The sequence below is a fragment of the Mugil cephalus genome, chromosome 1 (assembly GCF_022458985.1).
Source record: "Mugil cephalus isolate CIBA_MC_2020 chromosome 1, CIBA_Mcephalus_1.1, whole genome shotgun sequence".
NCBI classification, from domain to species: domain Eukaryota; kingdom Metazoa; phylum Chordata; class Actinopteri; order Mugiliformes; family Mugilidae; genus Mugil; species Mugil cephalus.
In genome coordinates, this window is record NC_061770.1 from 7,137,166 (window position 1) to 7,160,819 (window position 23,654).

General features: G+C 41.5%; 4 protein-coding genes across 6 annotated transcripts; 2 read left to right on the forward strand and 2 right to left on the reverse strand.

The window, feature by feature from the left end:
- Positions 1-1,483: 1,483 nt before the first annotated feature.
- Positions 1,484-6,840, reverse strand: LOC125012726 (PHD and RING finger domain-containing protein 1-like). The gene is made up of 7 exons (XM_047592846.1): positions 6,306-6,840; positions 5,263-5,346; positions 5,046-5,173; positions 4,797-4,888; positions 4,052-4,251; positions 2,180-2,270; positions 1,484-2,091 (listed from the first exon to the last, which is right to left on the reverse strand). Exons 1-7 carry the CDS (start codon positions 6,426-6,428, stop codon positions 2,054-2,056), a joined length of 756 nt encoding a protein of 251 aa, XP_047448802.1. The 5' UTR covers positions 6,429-6,840; the 3' UTR covers positions 1,484-2,053.
- A 165-nt stretch (positions 6,841-7,005) lies between these two features.
- Positions 7,006-9,028, forward strand: LOC125012719 (lysophosphatidic acid receptor 6). The gene is made up of 2 exons (XM_047592833.1): positions 7,006-7,456; positions 7,914-9,028. Exon 2 carries the CDS (start codon positions 8,002-8,004, stop codon positions 8,986-8,988), a length of 987 nt encoding a protein of 328 aa, XP_047448789.1. The 5' UTR covers positions 7,006-7,456; positions 7,914-8,001; the 3' UTR covers positions 8,989-9,028.
- A 32-nt stretch (positions 9,029-9,060) lies between these two features.
- On the reverse strand, positions 9,061-23,556 carry ints11 (integrator complex subunit 11). Of its 3 annotated transcripts, XM_047592811.1 has the most exons (18): positions 22,972-23,044; positions 19,904-19,994; positions 19,589-19,686; positions 18,519-18,592; positions 18,177-18,405; positions 17,968-18,066; positions 17,849-17,883; positions 16,244-16,382; positions 16,080-16,144; positions 15,489-15,678; positions 15,327-15,410; positions 15,153-15,242; positions 14,656-14,818; positions 14,434-14,544; positions 11,375-11,436; positions 10,969-11,111; positions 10,566-10,695; positions 9,061-9,396 (listed from the first exon to the last, which is right to left on the reverse strand). In XM_047592811.1, exons 2-18 carry the CDS (start codon positions 19,929-19,931, stop codon positions 9,331-9,333), a joined length of 1,806 nt encoding a protein of 601 aa, XP_047448767.1. In that variant the 5' UTR covers positions 19,932-19,994; positions 22,972-23,044; the 3' UTR covers positions 9,061-9,330. The 3 variants fall into 3 exon arrangements, with proteins under 3 accessions (XP_047448767.1, XP_047448777.1, XP_047448758.1); XM_047592821.1 differs by lacking the exons at positions 19,589-19,686; positions 19,904-19,994 and adding an exon at positions 23,287-23,556 and having other exon boundaries at positions 22,972-23,069; XM_047592802.1 differs by lacking the exon at positions 22,972-23,044 and having other exon boundaries at positions 19,904-20,135.
- On the forward strand, positions 20,221-22,505 carry LOC125012746 (ceramide-1-phosphate transfer protein-like). The gene is made up of 3 exons (XM_047592868.1): positions 20,221-20,681; positions 20,767-20,919; positions 21,804-22,505. Exons 2-3 carry the CDS (start codon positions 20,786-20,788, stop codon positions 22,324-22,326), a joined length of 657 nt encoding a protein of 218 aa, XP_047448824.1. The 5' UTR covers positions 20,221-20,681; positions 20,767-20,785; the 3' UTR covers positions 22,327-22,505.
- Positions 23,557-23,654: the final 98 nt, after the last annotated feature.

Consider the following 23,654-nt stretch of genomic DNA (forward strand, 5'->3'; position numbering starts at 1 on the left):
GAGGAATGAAAAGTTGTTTCAAGGCAGGATTTAAAACAGGCAGTGTCTAAGCCAGTCTAACGTGCAAAGGTAATCTTTTCCAGAGGCTGTGGGCTGCAGCCACTAAAGCATGATTTTCTCTACGTTTCCACGTTGACCTGAATGGGACATCAGGAATTTAATTAAGTTTTCATTCATAAGAACAGTCATTGTCCCCAGGAAAAGGAAAGACATTGGAATAATAATTTACTTATATGCAGTTTTCCCTGCTTCCTAGGCTACAAGTGTACTACACCAGGTTCATAGTTCTACAGCAGTATTTGTAATTTCACTTATTTGTATCTTAAGACTAATTTTGAGACTGGAATTTGTGTGATGCAGACCTTCTGGTTTTGGTTAATCAGCCTCTTGTTTCATGTGCAGGAAAGCTGCAGATGCCGGCGTCCACTCAAGGTTAACGTAAAGGTCTTCAGCATCAGTCACAGCAACAATAAAACTATCCCCCAAAAAAGGAAGAAAACCAACAAAGAAGCTCACTGCTTGCCTCTGTACACTTTGTCTCGACACCTCCTCGCAGCATCTCATCCGGGACGTCTTGTCCGTACCTCGGCTAAACACGGCCGGCCAATGAAGGTGAACATTTGTTTCTCTGAGCACGTTGTTTTGGGGGCGAAAGTAGGGCAAGAAGAGCTGCAGGCTTGTTAAGTCCCCGCCCACCGGATCACAACACACTCAGCTCAACCGAGCGTGAATACAGCGCACGTGAGCTCCGATAACTTTATTATAATACTGTCGCACGAGGACGGCCGAGCGTGTCCTTTGAGTGGAACGATGCTACAACCGATCTTTTGTTCTTCCACCTCGTCAGAGTTTAACGGCGACTGCGCGATGCATTGAAGACACCACTGAAGGACTGATTTAATATCTAATGACCAGAGAGTGTGTGCCCTCTTGTGTAAGGCTGGCAGAGACCCCGACTAAACAGAGGCTGGTTGTTGCTAGGCGATAGCTCGGTGCTGCTGAGGGAGGCGGGACGAGGGACAATCAAAGGAGCTGCTCACCACTGAAGTCTTTGCCTCTCCATCACCGCAGCTCAGTCTCACATACGTCTGTTGCCTAAATACTGTCTGAGACAGGCTGAAATAGACTGAATTACCTCAGCTCCTAGCAGATGAATCACAGTAACTTTTTATACAAAGGTTCATGGCGCAGAGCGTGAATCCTGCTGACTTTTCCTACCTTATCACCATCAGGGTGACTGGTTTACATCTCAACACTAATGGACGTACTGCCACGACGATCACGACACAACCATCCCCCTCACAGAGAACTATAATGATCACATGATGAGCACATAACTCTGCTAATGTTGCGTGGAGATTAGTTTATGAAAGCAAATAATCTAATCTGGTGAAGACAAAGTACCAGACAATTTCATTTTGGGAACATTTATGAAAACAGGCAGCTCTAATGTTGGTAAAAAAAAAAAAAATACAAAGACATAAAAGCTCCCCAAATCATCCCATTAAAGTTTTATTGTCCTTGCAAGGTGCAATACAAGAGGAGACTGTCTTTCTAATTAAATGTCCCTGTGGAGTTGCACTTGTGTGACTGTGTTTGAACATTTCACAGCCCCCCATCTGATGACGCTGCCTATATTCGAGTGATGTGGCTCAGATGCTCTAAGCGAAGTCCTTTTCTAATTTCACCAAGAAAGTTTGTAATTTAGGATGCCCCCAAAAAAAAAAAAATGTGTGAAAAGTCTTAAATCACACCAGCCTGAGAGGTCACTGTCACACTATTACTATTGGCGTTGAAAAAGAAATCCTACTTAAAAGTATAGAAAATAACAATAAACAGGAATATTCAAAAGGTAACAGAAGCCTTGTGTTTTACAGAAAGTACGCAGCTTTAATTGGTGTCGAAAACAAATTTACTAAAACAGGCTGTGGTTGAGCTTCTGAACCTGAACGTGCGCTAACACAATGCTGCCATCTAGTGGTCACTAACAACAACGGCACCTCAAACTCCTGGATAAGTCATGACACGCACTGCCACTCAGTTTGTTGGTGTCTCAAGTCGCACGCTTTCTTCTTTTTCTCGTCTTTAACTCTGTGAAAGACAAGTCACACGTTAAACCAACAAACAACACATTTTTTCAGACCACACAGATTATACCTGACAGCTGATTATTACTTACTGACTGAACTGCCACCGGCATCACCGGGAGGAACAGCCTCCTCAGCTGTGACTGCAGGTCTCGATGCTCGTATCAGGTATTTCGGCACATGCTGAAAAAGGAAGGTGGATTTTCTTATGCGGCAGTGGTGTCTCTGTGTATTTTGTTTGCTTGTGTCAGTGTTGCGTAGTGTCTTGCAGAGGGATGGAGTTGAGACCGAGCCTTTTTGAAAACAGCGTTTACGTCAGATGTCCATTTTGGGTATGGAATTTAAAATTTGTCATCGAATGATACTTACTGGCAGTTGGCCACAGTGACTTGCATAAATGTGATCACAGAAAATTAGAGGGTGGGTTTGATTGGCAGCAATGGGGAGATGATCAACATCTGCATCAGTGAGTGATTCAGCAATACAGAGAAATCACACTGGCTGCCCACACATGTCTGGCCTTAATTCAAGAGAGCTCTCAGCAGCATTTATCGGAGTGAGCCACCTGAAACCAGCACTTAACTCATTAAAGAACAAGAACAAAGCCTCTCAGAGGCTGGCAGTGAAAGGTTATCAGACATCTCTGCTTCAAGAGCGGGGGGGAAATCAAGGTGGGCTCGCGTCTGCACTGGCAGCAGCAGTGTTTAAGATGATGCGAGCGAGACCAAGCAGCTCTCTCCAGACAGCGACCACAAACGGCAGCAGCCGCTCGTCTGAAACCTAACACACTGTATGCGCCTGCACACGGTAGAAACGCCTGTAGGAAAGGCGCCTGTGCACAAACAGTAAATGAATGACAGTACGTGTATGTAAAAGATTCAGCAAAGGTGGAAGTGTGGTTGAATGCCACAGCGGTGTGTCTACGCTTACAGGTTTGCATTGCACAACAGGCTGAACCCATTAAACAACAGCAAAGAGGTCTCACGAACAAGACTCGGTCACACACGAGGTTACTTAGAGTAGTACCTATACATTTGTTAGATATTCAGAAGATGCAAAGAGCATATATTTAACATTATATTTAATGTAACATCTTGCAGCCATTGAAGGGAAGAACACTGAAGGATACATTTACTAAAGGCCTTTGCATCCATTTTTCTTTTAGGTTAGATGTGATCACGTCTTTAAATCACCTCAAATACTGTTATTATTTTCCCAAAATGGTGTTTACAATTTTAACTAGTGATGTTAAATAACTGTGCTACTAATTAGTTACACTTAAAGACATTTGGTTGATTTGACATAACAAAGGCAAAGTCACCTGCTGTGTTTTTATGGACACAAGCGTTTTCTTAATTATTAGAATAAAAGCCCACTCAGAATTTAAAAAAAAAAAAAAAGGCTCAAGTGACACACTCCTGCTCAGAACACTGGCTCATAATCTACTAATTGTGTAAACTCTTGATCTGATATGAGTTTCATCTTGGCTAAAATAAAATCTGATAGCTGAACATGCGTCATGTCCCACATGAGATAAATATCAGTTTCAAACAGAAACACGGAGGCAGAGCGGATGAGAAAACCACTTTACTTCCGTCAGTGAAATGCTGTATTTCCTGCAGATTTGACTCTCCACAGCGGTCTGAGCCACTTGGTCGAAAAAAAAAAAAATATATATTTAAAACAAAAATTTTTCAAAAGCTTGATGCTTTTTTTATCAGATCAGGTATCAAACAGTTAAATTGGAAGCTTTAATCAGCGTAATTGCAGTAAGGTTAAAGAAATATTAAATGTAATGTAATGTTGTATGTAATGTTGTATGTAAAGGTAATGATTGTTAACTGTTCTGTGTAGGTCTTGTACATCATCATAAATATAATAAAATATTTACTATATGTACACATCTTAATAATGTTTGACATGTGCAGATTAGCTCAATAAATATTACTCTGATTCACACTGACCCAGGAGGTTTGGGGGCGATGAGCAGGACTCCTGCTGGCTCTGGTCTGGATCCTGGCGCTGTGCCTCCGTTCACCGGAGCTGCTGGGACGACTGATGGTGGACGGCCGAAGGCGGCTGCTGGTAGATGCGGTTTCATCCACTTCAGCGAGGAGGTCTGTTAGTTCTCCATCACTGATCTCTTCCTCCACCGTGGAGCTCTCTGCACAGGGACGGCAAAAAACAAATTCCTTCACTTATCCCATCACATAAAACCGTCCCTGATAAATCCTTTCACCGTGTCGAGCTGCAGTTAAAGGACCCACAGCCGTACTCTTACATTCAGCGTATTTTACAGCCTTGGGGAAACGTTACAGTGAGTCATCTTTTATGATTTACAAACAGGAAACAACTCAAATATGTCTTTATAGTTTATCCACGGGTTGGAAGAAGCCATCCTTCCAGACAGACAGTATTGAGTTAGGACAGGAGACAGTGAATATTAAGATTTATTTATTATTTATTTTATTTGTGCTTTATATCATAGCAATGTGTGTGTTTTAGTGCTTATTGGTTAATGTTAGCATGTTAACATGTAAGATGATGAAACACAAAACATGCTCACATAGTCATTATAAGCCTGTAAGGATGCTGATGTTAGCATTTAGCATAACGCATTGTTATGTCACTTATTAACAAACAAAGTTTGAAGCCATTATTACAAAATTTGGGGCACAAGCCACTACTCAGTTAACTCCACAGCTTTACCGGTATGAGGAGGATTGATGACACACTCAGGACAAACCCAGTCACCTCCAGGACCGGTGTTTGACGGCGGTGTCAAGCAGTCCATGTGATACCTGGAAAACAGACTGCGCTGAAGATGAAACCAGCCACCACACGACCAGCAGCTAATGCATCAGAGCCTCTGTCACAGCAACCCACAACAACCGACTGCTACAACCAAAGTATCACATGGTCGTGTCACGACGAACTGAAACCCTGCTAGAGTCGTACCCGGAGTCACAGTGCAAACACACAAGAAGTCGGTGCCTCCGGTCGCTGCGCCCGCATTCCTCGCAGATAACAGCGTTGCTCCCTTCCTCTTCGTCATCGTCCTCATTTTTCTTCGCCCTCACTTCAATCTACGGCAGCACAAACACTTCAGTCAGCAGCATAGATTACATGAAGAAATTGTTTTCACTTCATTTCCAAAGAGCTTATTCCACCACACCTTCTTTTGAACGTCTCCTCCAGGACGCCGTCTATGACAGATGAAGGTAAAACTGAGCCGATCGATTGGGCAAGTGTTGGCAGTCTGAGACAAACACATTCAGCTCAGTTAATAGTGCTTTAGAAAACAGGGAAAACAGAACAAAGGACTGTCATCTACCACGTGCATTTATGACTACAAATTACTTCCTGATCTATCTCATCTAATTAATCTACTAGTTACTTTCTCAATCTCAAAACTACTTGAGAAATTCCCCAAACTATTTTCAGGAACAAAATATAAAATCGATTAATTAATCTACAACTACACTTGCGTTCCAAAAAAAAAAAAAAAAAAAAAAAAAAAACTATTTCAAAATTATTTGATCAACACAAATATATCCTGCAAGTTGTTTCAGTAACTTTTCAACAAACCCAACATCAACTTTTTTTTTAAGCTTCTCAAATACAATGATTGGATGCTTCATCTTTGCTACAAATGACAAGAAACTTCATACTTCTTTATATATTTGGTAGCATGTTCTATAATTTCATTGACAAAAGACGCAATTGCAAGTAATGGATGAAATAATAAAATATTAAGTGATCATCTTCAGACTCAAATGAGATTGAGATAAAATTATGAAAAGCATAAAATCTTACATACAAGGAAAAATAATATTTCATTTTGTTATAAATGATTCAAGCAGCGAACTGACCAATGGAAATAATGGAGCTCCAAATACATTTTAAAAAAATACGGAACAATGATCATGTGCGTCGCCTTTTTGTGTCTTTACTGTCTTTTTCTCAGGTAAATCAACGGTTTACTGAAGACATTCATCTAACAAACACCTGACACCACCAAAGTGGTAATGGCTGCAGATTAAACAGGTTAATCAGTCAATCGTGAGAAAACTAAACCCGTATTTCCTAGTTTGTATCCAGTCTCTCAAAGCTGTGACTTTCTTTTTTTTTTTCCTATTTCATATATAGCTGACAGAACAAGTGGAAGACAGGATGTTTACGGACAGAGAGGAGGTACTAGGTGAATTGTGAACTTACCCGGGACCACTGGAGAATGCATTCAAGACAAAACACATGCTGGCAGTTCTCCAGAGAGGCCACAGTTTGCGTTTCAAAGGGACTCAGGCAGATGTAGCATTTATCTGAATCTGACCCCTCCATGCTTCAAGACAAGTACTGTATTATATTTGATATTTCAAATTCAACAGTGACGACTAATATTCCAAATAAGAGTTATTATTATCTAACAGGTAAAGCAGAGCAACTTCAAACCACACGAGAAATTGGAACCTGTGAATATCGTATAAACTGTTTTAATCGAACTCTGTCGTTGGTTTCTGAAACTCGCATCAGTTACTTAGCTAAGTTAGAAATAGCCGAGTAGCTAACTCCATCATAACGCAGTTTCAGAGTGTGGCCGTTGATTAAATTAAACAATGTTAAGTATCCTTCGGCTTTTATTAATGTCATTTAAATCATTGTTATAAGACTAAATTTTGACTCGCGTATTCGAAGAAATGTTAAAATCTCTCGCTTCTATTCTCAAATCCACCTCATGTTCCGCGCTACACATAAAAACATCCGGTCTAATTCCTTCAGAATAAGAGCCGCTCTTACTTCAGAATAAGAGCGGCAAGTTTCCAATTCTGTCATTGATTTGTTCTTCTTTTTTTTTTTCATTCTTAAACATGGAATGCCGGGACATTTTATATGTTTATGTCTTTAAAAATTTAAAACCTTTATACACTAGTGAAGAGTTGTCCATGCTGCAACTGGAAGCAGATTGATGAGTAATTTGGTCAGTTAAATTCTTTGTTCACAAGACATGATCTAATGTCATATCCACACAGAGGACAGTGTTGTGCACCCACGCCTTGCATAAAAGGGTCTTTTTTTTGCAATTGAAAGGACAGAGGTCAATCTATTTTTGAAAATCTTGAAGAACTGTGTGTAAGTGTTGTTTAAGTGAGAAAAGATGGTAACATTAACGCATACTATGGTTTCCTGCTTACATCTAAACTTTACACCTGCCCACTGAAACAGGAAACGAATACGCATGCTAGTGAACAAACAGATATGTTTGGCGATGTGTGCTCACTGTAGTCTGAGGGGAGCAGAGCAACAGAAGCAGGCAGATTTTATCCAACATTTTCAGCGTAGAGTGGAGGTTTGGAGACAAATTCCATAAGGTGAGTGATATTAAATGAATGACTAGCCTTATATTTCTTGAGTAAGTTAATTATTTCAGAAAATCTAATGAACATGTGTTTGAGTTCTGCCAATACTATTAAACCCTGTATTTCAAATTTGTGTACAAATCTATGAAAAATTAAAAAATTAAGTACTCATGTGTTTAAATAAGACTAATACTGAAGTGTAACCATGTGCATTTTCTTTCACTGGAATTCTTCAATCTTATATCACTTCACTCTCTTCAGTTAATTTCTGAAACAAGAGTAATATAATATGTATATAATATTACATAAATAATATACATATTACCTGCCCCTAAAAATCATGAATTGTTTGAAGTTTAGTTTTAGGGAGAAAGGACAATAAGAGGATTGTTTACTGTAACTGTTGTGTGAAAATCTGCGTGGAAAGTCAAAGCGGAAAAACTGAGTGGAAACATGTTTGTCACTACAGTTACAGAAGACGCCGTGCCATGCTGCATCCTTTTTGAGAATCAACCTACGCCGTCTTCTTCGAGCTGACAAATAATCCGCCTGCCACGATGAACCAGACTAACTGCAGCGAACCAACAACAGAGTACCAGTATTACTTTTTCCCAGCGGTCTACATCATCACTTTAGTCATAGGTCTGCCAGGAAATCTGCTTGCCCTCTTCGTCTTCGCCTTCAAGACCACCCCGCGCACCGCCTTCAGCGTCTACATCAGCAACCTGGCTCTGGCTGACATCATCATCCTCTGCATCCTGCCCTTTAAGATCCACTACCACCTCAACAAAAACAACTGGGTGTTTGGACCGGTCGCCTGCACGGTCACGGGGATTCTGTTCTATGCCAACATCTACTTGAGCATCTGCTTCATGACTTGCATCTGCGTGGATCGTTACATGGCCACAGTGCACCCGCACACCTATCTGAGGATGCGGAGCCCCACCGGCTCTCTGGTGGCGAGTGCGGTGCTTTGGTTCATCGCCGGGGTGGCCGTCCTGGTCTTTATCGTCATGGGACCCCTGCAGCTGAACCGGGTTGATGATGGTACCCCTGAAGCATCAAGAGTCCACACCTGCTTTGAGAACTTTACCAAGTCGGAGTGGGACAAACGTGTGGCACCGTACAGCGTGGTGTGTCTGATCTTCGGCTCCCTGCTGCCCTCCTTGATCATCCTGGTGTGTTACCCTCTGGTCGCGAAGCGCATCTCCGCGATAAAGACTAAAACAGCCCAAAAGGCTGTGAAGGTCATTTACACCATCCTGGCCATCACGCTCTTCTGCTTCCTGCCCAACCATGTGGTGTACCTGCTGCACGTCCTCTGGCGGTTGGAACACATCAAGAACTGCTCGGCTGGCTATGCCATCTACCACGCCCGGCGGGCCACCATGGCACTCGTCACCCTCAACACATGCCTGGACCCCGTGCTCTACTACATGACCACCAGCTACTTCAAATGGAAGCGCTTAAAGATGACGTGGCTGTGGGGAACAGTGACTGGGAGGAGGGGGATTTATACCATATCAGTGGACAAAGAGCTGTAACAGCGCATGTACTGTAAATACAACTGTAAATAAAGCTCTGCATATGCTTCAAATTCACGTGAATCTGAAATGTAACATTCATACAAAACTGTTTATTCGAATAGATTTTGAGCATCAAAATAAAAAGGAGAAATCCAAAATCAGTATCTTATTTTTGAGTTAATGGAAGAGTCTTTATGTGCTCTCATAAAGAACGGTCCGATCAGGACGTGGACTGGTGAACACGTAAGGATCGGGGTCCAAACGGTTCAGCCTCTGTGTTGCGCTGAGACTGCGCTTTCTCCAGAAATAATGGCTCCAAATGAACCTTTAAATGTTCGTGTTTCTGGGACTAAATATATTTTAGCACAGTCCAGATGGAAGCCCCTTTTTCAGCAAATTTGAGAGGAAGCTCCCCAGGTCTTCATCCTGAGGAGAAAGAAAGAAGCACAAAATTACAAAGTCTTATATTTTCAGCTAAACAAAAGTTAATGTGAAAAAAAAATATATATACCAATATTTTTTTTAGGCGCCAAAATGTAAAAATAAATAAACTTATGCAGTGTTTATCCTATTTAACCTCCTGCACCATCTCAATTTCCGGAATCAGCTGATGTCATTTTTTGTTGTTCTGACTGGGTGATTCGTGACTGGGTGACCGGACAGACAGACAGACACCAAGAAAATGATGGCATTCAAGAAGCTAAAACCAACATATATTTGCCAGTTTCACAACAATAGTATTATAAACCAGTTATTTTACAACCTCTTCTATCATTTTACATGTCCGTTTTCTTTTAACCAGTTATATTTTCTTTATTTTTTCACATAAATATCTCATCTCTTCTTCTACTATCGCTTATCCTCACTAGCGAATGGACGACCATTCACACTCAATTCTACAATAAATATAAAAAAAGCAGCAAAGAATATCATGATTTGTGACACCTGTAAAAAAATAGCTTATAGTGGCGTGTTTGCTTTTTATAAAAATCATGAATGGAAATTTCACTGTAGTCGTCCTGTTCCTGTTATAAAAGGGATCTTTATATTTGTTACAAGCTGTATTCTGGTTTTACAGCCAGAAAAAAGAGATGAACAAAAGACATTTAATCTTCAAATTGTTTTAATGTCCTGCCAAACTTTACTATACAAACCAGACACCTTTTGACCGCAGAGAGAAATGACAACAGAAAATAGAGGCAGAAAATAGACAATGATGTCCTTTGTGCTTCGGAACGCGTGCGGCCACAAAAACCTCTCTGCTTCCATTGCGCAGTGGTGAAGTTTAACGGGTGTGTTTCCCCTCCCTCTGCTCTCATTTAACTTTTACTTTCAAAGCCCCTATTCTCATACTGTCCACCCACACAAGCACTTTCACAACTCAAGGCCGAATTTATGACTGTGTAAGTATTTTGAACTGTATTGCCCTTTATTTATCCTCAACTGCAAAATAAACAGCGTGCATACATTGGGAGGATGATTTAATCCCCTGTTAACCCTTTACACCCATATGTGTCGCCTGTGGCATGTTTTCAAATGTGCACTTAGGATTATTATGTCACGGTTTGATCTATGAACAGGAATGGTCAAGTTACCTGATAACTCCAGGAAAGTAGCAGGACCTTGGTGTTGGGGTCTTCAGCGGAGGAGGACACTTTGATGACGATGGACTCCACCATGACTGTGCCGTCAGGGAGGTGTTGGATGGTGTAACCCTTCAACACGCTGAAGCCAAGAAACACAGAAGGCAGCGGTTACAGGTTCACACATGAAACATCTCTTCTACGAAAGCATCAAACTGTAAAAGCTCCGACAAATCCAATTTAGCCTCAAGTCAGAATTACACAGAGTGATTTTTAAAAAGTAGAACATGCAGAAAACAACAAAGTCGTGTGGTCAAGCAGGAGGACGATAAAGAAAAGAGCAGCGCAGGTGAACTGCAAAATAAAACACATGAATTATTAAACGGGGACCCGGTGACCTTCCTCTTCCTCTCACCTCTTGAGGTGTGTGTAGATTCTGTGGAGTGTGTCGGGGTCGCTGTGTGGGTCCTGGAGCTGGACGCGGCAGGTGAAGCGTAACTGATGCTCGTTGAGGCCGAGCTCCTTCAGGGCCTGCTCAGACGACACCAGCTTCAGACTCTGCAAATATACGGTTGTTGGTAAATAATAAATAATATAAAAGAGGAACCGCAGGTCAAAACTGAAATGGGCACAGGCTGAAATTCCTGCAATAAAACTATTGTAGATAGTTATTTAGCAGTGACATAAATCAGGTGGACAAGTTAATGGAGGGTAAAGGGAAAACAACTCAACAGTTCATGACGGCAGGATTTATTGCTTCATTCGTTTTGGGTTTGGTGTCTATAAGAAACTGAAGAGCGTATTAAAAACCGCCAACTTACGTTTTCTTTCATGATCAGGGTTCCGTGCATGGTGCGGGGTTTTTTAGGATCAGGCAGGGGCCCTTCAACACAACAATAAGTATTTATCCATAAACAAACTAGTAAACAAATACACAAAGACACATGCTTATGCAGTTAAAGAGGATGTTTGAGATGCTTCAAATTAATATTCAACAACTGTATTTTCTTTCTCTGTGGGAGACTTGTTCTTCTTTGTGACACAAGTTCTTTTTTTTTCATTTCCACAAACTAAGAGCCACAGATTATGTTGTGTTGTGTTGGCCATTATTAATACAACCGTCTGGTTGTAAATCAGAGTGTGCAGTATTTATTCCATTCCCACTAAAAAATGCTTGATCGTGTTTGTTGCAATGTTTTAATTTGCAGTTGTTTATGGCCGTTGATCTGTCACTTAGTCACTGACGGCCTCAGATCAGAGACTGAAGATAAAAATGGATTTTATACATTAAATCTAAGGCTCAGTTTCTATTAAATACACAATTATAGCTTTAGATGTCTAATATTACAACTAATAGCAGCTAAGATAAGGTAGTCTAGATAATACGATATGATTTAAATTTATTAAATGTAATGTAGACTCATACTGAGGAGACAAAACAAAATCTCTGCACCTCCTAAAACTGCAACAGAAACTGTACGGCTCTCAACATTTGATGGTGGTCACAGAATGTTTATGGTCCTTTTGGTTACGTTACTGATCTTGTCATGGGGACAGTGGGGGCGCAATCAAGTCAACTGAAACCCAAATGTCAAGAGTAGCAAACAAAAATCTGAAGTGGAACTTTGTAGGCGGTGTTGGCAACCCACAGCTGTGGGGCCGCGTGCGGCTCTTCAGCCTCCTTGTAGTGGCCCCCTTGGCCATGATGAAAAACAGTTATCTAATTTATATTTACAGTGGGGGAAATAAGTATTTGATCCCCTGCTGAATTTGTAAGTTTGCCCACTTCCATAGAAATTATCAGACTCTGGTTTTTATGGTTGTTTACTGGTTATGGGTATAGACAGAATATCAATCGAAAATGCATAAAAAACACACAATCTAAAAGTTATAAATTGTTATGTATTCTATTAAGGGAAATAAGTATTTGATCCCCAAGCACAACACAAGTCAGTACTTTGTAGAGAAACCTTTGTTGGCAAGCACAGCGATGAGACGTTTCTTGTAGTTGGTCACCAGGTTTGCACACAGCGCAGGAGGGATTTTGGCCCATTCATCTTTACAGACAGTCTCTAAATCCTTCAAGTTTCTTGGCTGCCTCTTGGAAACTCGGAGCTTCAGCTCCCTCCACAGGTTTTCGATCGGGTTAAGGTCTGGAGACTGACTAGGCCACTCCATGACCTTAATATGCTTCTTCTTGAGCCACTCCTTTGTTGTCCTGGCAGTATGTTTTGGGTCATTGTCATGTTGGAAAACCCACCCACGAGGCATCTTCAGTGTTCTTGCTGAGGAAAGAAGGTTTTTGTCCAAGATGTTACAGTACATGGCTGCATTCATTGGCCCCATAATGCGGTGAAGTTGCCCTGTACCCTTTGCTGAAAAACAGCCCCAAAACATGATGTTTCCACCTCCATGCTTAACCGTGGGTATGGTGTTCTTTGGGTCATACTCACGTTTTTTCATCCTCCAAACACGGCGGGTCGAGTTAATGCCAAATAGCTCAATTTTGGTTTCGTCAGACCACAGCACTTTCTCCCAAGCCTTCTCTGAGTCATTTAGATGTTCACTGGCAAACTTAAGGCGGGCCTGTACATGTGCCTTCTTGAGCAGGGGGACCTTGCGGGCACTGCAAGAGTTCAATCCATAACGGCGCAGTGTGTTGCCAACTGTTTTCTTGGTGACGGAGGTCCCAACTGCTTCCAGATCATTAACAAGCTCCTGCCGTGTTGTTTTAGGCTGCTCCCTCACCTTTCTCATCATCATCCTCACTCCATGAGGCGAGATTTTGCGGGGAGCTCCAGACCGAGGACAGTTGATGGTCCTTTTATGGGTCTTCCACTTGCGAATAATGGCACCAATAGTTGTCACCTTCTCACCAAGCCTTTTGCTGATGGTTTTGTAACCTATACCAGCCTTGTGCAGGTCTACAATCTTGTCCCTGACATCTTTTGACAGCTCTTTGGTCTTGCCCATGGTGCTGTAGAAGTTGGAATGTAAGAAACTGATTCTTAGAGCAGGTGTGCTTTATATACATGACGAGTTAAGATCAGGAGTATTGGTAATTCGTTGACTGAGCACAGCTGTGTGCCACATGCGCACCAGCCAATCTGTAGGAGCCTGAATTCTAAGTGAATTGTTGGGGATCAAATACTTATTTCCCTTAATAAAATACATAACAATTTATAACTTTTAGATTGTGTGTTTTTTATGCATTTTCGACTGATATTCTGTCTATACCCATAACCAGTAAACAACCATAAAAACCAGAGTCTGATCATTTCTATGGAAGTGGGCAAACTTACAAATTCAGCAGGGGATCAAATACTTATTTCCCCCACTGTATATATTATTTTATTTTTGTTTATTTTGTTGCGAGGTTGTTCTTGGAGTTGGAGGTGATACTCGAACACTGAATTTTTAAAACGTTTTTATAATTTGTCAACTAAAATATGCGTCACATCCACGTCTATAGTCCTCGTCTTTACCTGCAGGCAGCTTCGTGAGTGCGTGACCCCTGCGGTGAGCTAACCGTTTCCTGAAAAGTGCCCACATGACATTGAGCCAATGAGCACTAGTTCAGCTGCATCTGGAGAAAAAATCAGCGAGTTCAGATCTGCAGCGAACTTCAGAAACAGAAGTCGCGTTAAACAGGCCTGAATAGCTCAGTTTAATTAGGTTTAAGTACTTTCTGTTTGTTGAGTAGCGTTGTTGTGAAAGTTAAAATTTAAAAAAAGAAAAAGAAAGTTTCTAAGCTGTGTTAAGTTTTGCTGCTCCAGACTATTATTTCTGGCGGAAGAGGGGGCAGAACGACTCTTTTGATAACAGAGGTTGCAGACCCCAGACCTTAACCATCCTTACATCAGGGGAGAAGATACTTTACCTCCAAGAGCCATTTCCCTCTTGAGCAGGTTCAGCGATATATCCACAGGCACACTGGGGTTTGTGGTCACAGTCTCTGTCTCTCCGTTTGCTGGCATGTAACAGTCTATGTCTGCCATTTAAAAAGAGAAACATTAACCAGGCTGGAAAGTCCACGTCCTCCTACATTCTAGACCGTACTGATACGTGGACGGTCTAATGTGGCGACTGCGGCTGCACTCACTGAACTCCTGCTCGATCTTGCCCTTGAGGAACTCCATTTTCACCGCCTCTCCGTGCACCAGCAGCATGTTGCGGGGCTCCGCCATTCGAATGAGCTGCATGATGCCTTTGGCGTCAGCATGTGCGCTGAAGGACATGTACTCCACCTGCAGCTTCACATCCAACTGTAAGGAGAGTTCAATGGTACTGATTAATGGCACAGTACGTCTTATCAGATCATTTTAATTAGCGTCCATGTGGACGGTTAAGTTGTAAACTCTGATCACACTCTCTATGTAAATAGAACTAATATTACAGCTCCCATGACGTCCTGTTATTGTTATTATTCAAAGAGTTTAAACGGACTGTTATGTGATTGGTTAGCAATCTATTCATCAAACAGATAATTAGAATACACCCTAAACCTATTTCTTTTGGCACCTTTAAATTAATCAGTAGAAATAAAAGACAAATGAGAGAGGGTGACAGATATGTGACTCAATAATTGCAATAGCTCACTGTTGATCTTCCTTCCATCTCCAGTTTCCTCTGCCCATTCAGGATCTTATGACCGATTGTTCCTTGTACACAATACCCAGGCATGATCACCTGCAACAAGCATCTGTTAAGTTTAACGAGGTCGTGTTAAAAAAAAAAAAAAAAAGCAAAAGTTTCCTTTCTTACAAGACCCACCATGTTCTTCTCATTTCCAGCCCATTTCTTGAAGATCTGCAGAGACTGCCCAGCGTGCAGCATGCCTGGAGTGGCAAACACCACCTGAAATTGTCCAAATAGTTACACTTCACAGCCATTTCACTTTTTAAAAAGAACGCCTGCCGGAGGACAAAAACCTACCATCGGTCCAGGGTTGTCGGCATAGGAGCGATCGAAGGCCTTGATGTGTTTGAATTCAAACATGTTTCTCTGCACAAAAGTTTTTCGGATCTTCTGGTTGGTCCATGTTATGAACAGCTTGTAGTAATGATTAGCTTTCTCCGTCAACCCGGTGGAGAAGTAGATCGGGGCTTTCAGGTTCATTCTCTCCCTGCGTGGTGAGAGGAGGTAATTAGAGTGTCTGTCTAGGGAGCTGGGAGAAAAGTGAATATACCACCAACATTCATTCTAATAAGTCTAATGGGAGAAATACAATGACCAATTTGAGATTTTTTTTTGTTTCAGTCGTGTCGTTTTTCCATGCTGAAAGGATTTCATATTTAACTGGAATCCCAACAATTATGGTTCAGATAATGGCCTTTATGTTAACACTCACTCAGCCAGGGAACAGAGTGTGATTATCTTCACATATCACTGTCTACACTCTCTTATTGCTAGATTTGACAGACACTTCCTCCATTAAAAACCCTACATGGTATATGACTTATTAATAAAAAATAAAATATATATATATTTTATGCTTCTGGAGTTTCTTTTAAAGTTGAACTCTACCAAAATGTTTCCAACAGAATGCAGAGTTCTTGAGCTCGTCCAAGGGCGAAGACTGGAATAAGAACCTGGAAGGTTTATAAGAAAGCAAAGATATTAGAGAATAAATGACAATGAAACAAAACCTCTGCCCCAGTGGTACGACATCCAACTAAGTGAACCTGTACCTTCCCTCCTCTTTCTATGGACTCGTGCACTTTCTTCAAAAAGTCCCTCTCTCTGCATCTCTTGGAGTCACGGATGGTGGTGGCGTACGTAGACTCTGAGATGAGGATGTCTGGACGGCACTTATCGATCCATGCAGCGCTGCAAGTACACAACACGAGACTGAAGGGACTGCAGTGCATACAGGACAGCATCAGTGGAAAACTATCATTACTAACCAAAACTATGAAATAACAGTGACAATAGTGATAAAAACCCCATGTTTAATTACATATGCAGTGTAGCCTGCTTTTTGCTTTGCTTTGATAACACACAGACTTATGAGGTTTTCACTGAACTTAAAAAAGGGACTTGCTGACTGCTTTTTCTCCACTCAGCTTCTACAAACTCATTTCAGCTAAAAATTTCCACTCACCACACACTATTAATCACACCTTGCAAGTTCTCCTTTTATCTTCTACATACCTCAGTTGTAACATGCGGTTATGTGAGCTACTGTTTCCTTCACCCACTCAAACCAGTCTAATCAATGTCCTCTGACCCATGCCATCAAAAAGGTTATTATTAATATTATTATTAATTATTTTGTTCAGACCACCGTCTTTAAAAGCTAGAGATAGTAGATAAGCAATACTGAGTATTCTGAAATACTCAAAACCGTCCGTCTGGCTCAGCAACCATGGCGCATTAAAAGTGGAACATTCAAAGTCACTTAAAACATCGTTTCTCCCCATTCTGGCCCTTGTTTTAAATGTCACACCCTGTGTTTGTCCCTAAATGTACTGATTTGCTGCCATGTGAACAGCTGATTAGATATTTACATTAATAAGCAGTTGACCCGGTGTAACTAATGCATCATTCATTGTGTCTGACAGGCTGATTATTCGCTGCCTTGAATTTTTAACACATCTCCAACAGTGTCACCGGTAAAGCTACCGTATAACTCCACAGCGCCTCGTTCATGCCTCACGATGCAAACCACACAAGGAGATAACAACCCTTTACCACACAACAATCTCACATCTGAACTCATCCAATTCGATTTAAGATTTCCAGTTTTTTCGTGGCCCAATCAGCTCCTTTTCTTCTTCTCAGTCTCCTTCAGGCATAGTTTTTTGCAGCAGTTCCATCACGTAGGCCGAATTCACACAGTCTCCTACAACGGCTGATCCTGACACGTGTCTGCTGCTGCTTGAACTCTGGCAGCTTTGACGCAGGCTCTGATCATTAATAGATAATCATTTCTGAGGCTGCATTAAACTTCTTGACCGCAGCAGCAGGAACCTTTGGTGTTTACTTCTGTGATCATCATGGGTGATGGTTTCATCATAGAGTGAGACGAATTTTGTTATAAGTGGACTGACTGACCTTCACATCTTAAAGTAATAATGGATTTCTCTTTACTTATTTGAGGAGTTCGATTTGTATGGATTACTGCATTAATGAATCAGGAGCTGGTTAAACATTAATCGTGTTCAAAGCTGAATAGTTGCAAACAGTGGCTCCTTTGAGGAATCTAACATATGAAACATTTTTAGCTTTTTTCCCTGACTGCATAATTTCAACCCTTTTTCTGAGTGGGAAAAAAGTATAGAAAAAGCACTTACCCTAAATGCCTGTCTGGTGTCATGTTGTAGTCTCCCTAAAATAAAAAAAGGCAATATTCAAAGACCGCAGTTGTTAAATTTATCCAACTGTGGCAGCGTGCAGACTTGTTTACACTCACAGTGTAGACCACAGACTCTGATCCCACTTTGATGTGCACCATTGCAGCTCCCAGGACATGACCTGCATAGTACGCCTTGATCTCCAGCTCATCATCCACCTGCCAGCAGCACAACAGAAACAGCTTGATTTGCCATCAAAAGAGACGAGCAGCTGGCGCAGAGACGACTATTAGATCTGGGCACCTCGAAAATAATGTCAGCACAGCACCTGGACAGTTTGGTGAAGGTTCAAAGGAACAACTTTCTTCATACAGTCCTTGATCATTTGCGAGGTGAAAAAGTTGGTTTCTCCTTTTTTGTCCACAGTGATCTTTCGAAAATCTTCTAACAAAATGGGACAAATGGCCTTGGTGGGGTGAGTCATGTAGATGGGCCCATCGTAGCCCACCATCTCACTCATGTAAGGCAGCGCACCACAGTGGTCCAAGTGGAAATGACTGCGAACAGAACAGGTGGAACCATGCATGTAACAACACAGAACTTTTATATTTATATTATCGGTATTATTGACATATGAAGGGAACAATATGATGGAAAATACTCAACAAACCTGATGATCACACAGTCCAAAAAGTCTGTCAGACGCCCGTTCTGGGTTATGTAAGAGAAGTCTGGGAAACGTCTCTGAAATGATAACACACGCTGTTACTTAACTGAGATTACAGTGTTTATAACTGTCATCCAAAGACCCTGACGACACTCACGGCATGACTTTAAGTTTGAGTGTACCCAACGCAAAGCCTGTTTTCTAACAAGAACAAATAAGGATCGCATCTCTACTACCGCTTATCCTCACTAGGGTTGAGGGAGTTGCTGGAGCCTATCCCAGCTGTCGTCGGGCGAGGGGCGGGGTCCACCCCGGACAGGTCGGCAACACACGGACAAATAACCATCCACACTCACACTCAGGCCGAGGGTCAATTTAGGGTCACCAATTAGCCTAATGAGCATGTCTTTGGAGGTGGGAGGAAACCAGAGTACTGAGAGAAAACCCACACAGACACGGGGAGAACATGCAAACTCCGCCCGAATCCCGACTTTCTTGCTGGGAGGCATCAATGCGGCTAATCACCGAGCCGCTGTGCCACTCCAAATAAGGATTAGAACTTCAAATTAGATTTAAAAAAAATATTGCAACAACTACCCATTAAGTACTTCTTTGTTTAAACTGAAAATGATTCTCAAGTAATCAATTCATCTTTAAAATGCCATAAAAGATGCCATGTACACATATTTATACTCTACCAATGACAAAATATGTAGAAAGTGTCAAAATTACAATAAAAACAGTCTCTGATATTCATTTAAAATTGACTAATGAATATATTCCTAAACTTTGGCTAGGATTTCAAGTGGATTCTGAGTTACAGCAGATAAAAGATATTTCGTCTTACTGAAAGCACTAACAATAGGAAAAATAGGTGAACACGTCTGGACAAATATGATGCTATTTGTGAAGCTTGAAGGTCTTCTCATGTTCATTCCTGTTGGATGCAGACAGAGCCACTAGAGAAACAAACTATACAAACGTACAAGATTATACAACTTCCATGTCCTCGCGTTTTTTGTCGGTATAAGTCGCAGAAGAAACTTTTCCTTTAACTGTGCACTTTGACTTACATCGTCATTGTACCCCATGTGCATCCCACAGTCCAACATGATATTTTTGCCTCCGATAGAGACAAGGATGCAGCTGCGGCCGACATCCTGTCCAGCACCTTGGAGAGGGAACACACAAGTTTAGAGAAGGTTTAAAAACACACTGGTACAGCATCTCTAACAAACAAACTGCTAAACAATGACACCCGGAAGCAGTTTTTAAACACATCGATAGAAAATAAATGCACCATATACGTTTCCTGGTGACTAGCTTAACATACTAACTTAATGTTGACGGAACTAGCTTAGCAGACTCTAGCCAGCTACTGTACTCACCCAGTGGTGTTACTTTAATTTCGGGCATATTTTCTCACGGGGACAGCCTGCTTATGAAGACAGAAAATGAGCCAAACAGCCTGGCTGCCTCCTATGAATAAAAGAAACGAAAAGAAATGTTTTAGTCTTTAACTTGTGTACGCTTCGTTCCATGCACCGTTTTCTTAGCAGGGTCAACATGCCCGGTAAATGTACAACTTCCGGGTTGCACATTCAAAATAAAACCTGCTTTGTCACGTCTCTAGTCATAAGGTAAATATACATTGCTCTGAAGTGGGCCCTTCTTACTTGTGGAAAAATTGCAGAAAATATAGGGAAAATGCACGTGTTTATATAGTAGCCATTTTCAATCATCAATTCGCTGTGAGTGATGAAAGTTTGCTGCTTCCATTTCGACAGCTTTCACAGCTGGGGCATCAGCTTTAAATCCTCCTTCAGCTCCAACATGCCAACAACAAACATTTTAAGACACTCATTTATAGTGTTTTCAGGTGTACTTTTTAGTTCAAACTAGCGAATTTCTCTAAATACGCGAGCCCACCCTTTCCCCTTATCTAAAACGTAACTAAACTGAACTCACTCTTGTGTCTCCATTTACTGTATTCATAGGCGATGAATTTACAGCTCTTTTATTTTGAAGGTAAATTCGACAATTTCCTGATGATCTCGTCTCGAGTCTGCGCAGTAGAAACGGATTAGAACCGGACTCACTTGACGTTTCACGGAGTCTTGGAAGAGAAGTGCTTATTTTTCCTTTCACTTTTGACTTCTCCGGCAGGTAAACCGCTAATTCTATGAATTGTTATTTGCCTCCAGCGTGTTGAGTTCTCATTCACTGATTTCCTCTTGGTGTTTGTCGACAGCACTTCATTGTAGAGCACAATGGCTGATTTAGTGACTTCAGAAGAGCAGAAATTCTGCTTCCGCGAGATCCTCGACACTTTCAGGTTGTGTCTCTCACCGAATAAGGAAGTCTATCTTGAACATTATGTCGCTGGATGGCGTGGACTTATAAAGTAAGTCTTTTGAGTTAAATGTTTTGGCTTTATATACTAGTGGACGAAGTACTTCATAAAAACACCAATTGACCAGTGTGGAAATACTCAGTTACAGGTGTAAGCCCTGTATTTAAAACCTGTCAAAGTAAAACTATTGATTTAATTTAATTATGGCTAATTATTAATATAATTAATTATATGGAAAGTTGTCTCTGGTAAAATGGCAAACCACTTATGGACTCGGAAACAGTCACTGACTGAATTTTTATTTATTAATTAAGTCACACGTTAAAACTGGTTGTTTGTCCAAAATCCGTGATTTTTGGGGGGTTTATTTGAACATTGCAAGTCAACTAAAGCACAAAGAAAGGATAGTATGAGGGGCCGTCAGAGACATTATTCAGAATTACCATTCACACACACAACAGAAATGTTATGCTCTCATACACACTAGTGAAATTTCAGTGTAAACGGAAGGCGGCTAAAAAGAGGAAGCGTCTTTGGAGTGCACATGTCGTCTTTCCCATGGTCTAACAGAAGCTGCCGCTTTACTAAATAACATTTTGGCGTCGGCAGAGACCATTCGAACATTGTCCAATGCAACAACAAGCGGGCAACAGTAGCATGTTGCCTCGGGTGCGGACACGGTGGAGAGTCGACGGCCGTAGCAGCCAGCCACAGTCAGCTGTGGGCCCGGTCCACTGATATAGTGTAAATAAGAAGAATTTCCATCCCAGGGTCAAAAAGTCTGAGCTGCACTGGTTTAATAAGCTGTAGGTAGAGTCTTAGAATTCCTCATGTTAACTGAACTGAATATGATGTGCAGACATTTAACACGTGACTATATTGCACATGCTGCACTGTGTTGTAAGAGAGTGTGTGTGTGTTTATCTCTCTACTAGGTTCCTGAACTGCTTGGGCAGCGTCTTTAGCTTCATTTCTAACGATGCTGCCAGTAAGGTCCAGATCCTGGTGAACCACCTGAACAGTGAGAACGGCTCTCAGTACGCCACTGTGCAGTCGATGGTCAAATACGAGCTGGAGGCTAAACTTGTGGATTTGACCGAGACAGACAAGTACCCGGAGTCAGGCTGCCGCACTCTGCTGAGGCTCCACCGCGCACTGAGGTGGCTGGAGCTGTTCTTGGAGCGCCTCCGCACGAGTACGGAGGACAGCAAAACGTCTGTCATGTGCTCAGAGGCCTACAATGAGTCTCTCACCCAGCATCACCCGTTGGTGATTAGTAAGGCAGCAGGCACGGCGTTCTGCATGCTCCCTGGACGGCCTGCTTTCTTTGAAGTCATGAATGTCGGCTCTCCTGAGCAGGTCGTGGTTGTGCTGGGTGAGGCTCTGCCTCTCATCTCTGAGGTGTATCAGATCACAGAGGACCTGTACGCTCGTCACAAACTGCTCGACTTGCCATAGAGAGAAACAAGTGCTGTTATCACCTTTACCAATAATTGTTTGCAACTTTTTTACGGACTGTTGAGCCAGCTGCTACTACTGTTTGTCAAAGAGTTGTGTGTTATAACTAAGTGTAATTTTCCTGACTCTGAATCTACTGTACTGTTTAAATATAAAAGGCTATGTGTTTGTTTATGGCATTTTAATGTTTTTTTTTTAAATTACCTTTTAAATTCGGGATTTCCTTCTTATAATTAAATATTGATTTAAATAGGAAACTACAGCAGGACTCAGAAGTTTGCTGTGTGTTACGTGTGTTAAAGTTATGATAAAATCAGTCTCTGATATTCATTTAAAATTGACTAATGAATATATTCCTAAACTTTGGCTAGGATTTCAAGTGAATTCTGAGTTACAGCAGATAAAAGATATTTCGTCTTACTGAAAGCACTAACAATAGGAAAAATAGGTGAACACGTCTGGACAAATATGATGCTATTTGTGAAGCATGAAAGTCTTCTCATGTTCATTCCTGTTGGATGCAGACAGAGCCACTAGAAACAAACTATACAAACGTACAAGTTTATACAACTTCCATGTCCTCGCGTTTTTTGTCGGTATAAGTCGCAGAAGAAACTTTTCCTTTAATTGTGCACTTTGACTTACATCGTCATTGTACCCCATGTGCATCCCACAGTCCAACATGATATTTTTGCCCCCGATAGAGACAAGGATGCAGCTGCGGCCGACATCCTGTCCAGCACCTTGGAGAGGGAACACACAAGTTTAGAGAAGGTTTAAAAACACACTGGTACAGCATCTCTAACAAACAAACTGCTAAACAATGACACCCGGAAGCAGTTTTTAAACACATCGATAGAAAATAAATGCACCATATACGTTTCCTGGTGACTAGCTTAACATACTAACTTAATGTTGACGGAACTAGCTTAGCAGACTCTAGCCAGCTACTGTACTCACCCAGTGGTGTTACTTTAATTTCGGGCATATTTTCTCACGGGGACAGCCTGCTTATGAAGACAGAAAATGAACCAAACAGCCTGGCTGCCTCCTATGAATAAAAGAAACGAAAAGAAATGTTTTAGTCTTTAACTTGTGTACGCTTCGTTCCATGCACCGTTTTCTTAGCAGGGTCAACATGCCCGGTAAATGTACAACTTCCGGGTTGCACATTCAAAATAAAACCTGCTTTGTCACGTCTTTAGTCATAAGGTAAATATACATTGCTCTGAAGTGGGCCCTTCTTACTTGTGGAAAAATTGCAGAAAATATAGGGAAAATGCACGTGTTTATATAGTAGCCATTTTCAATCATCAATTCGCTGTGAG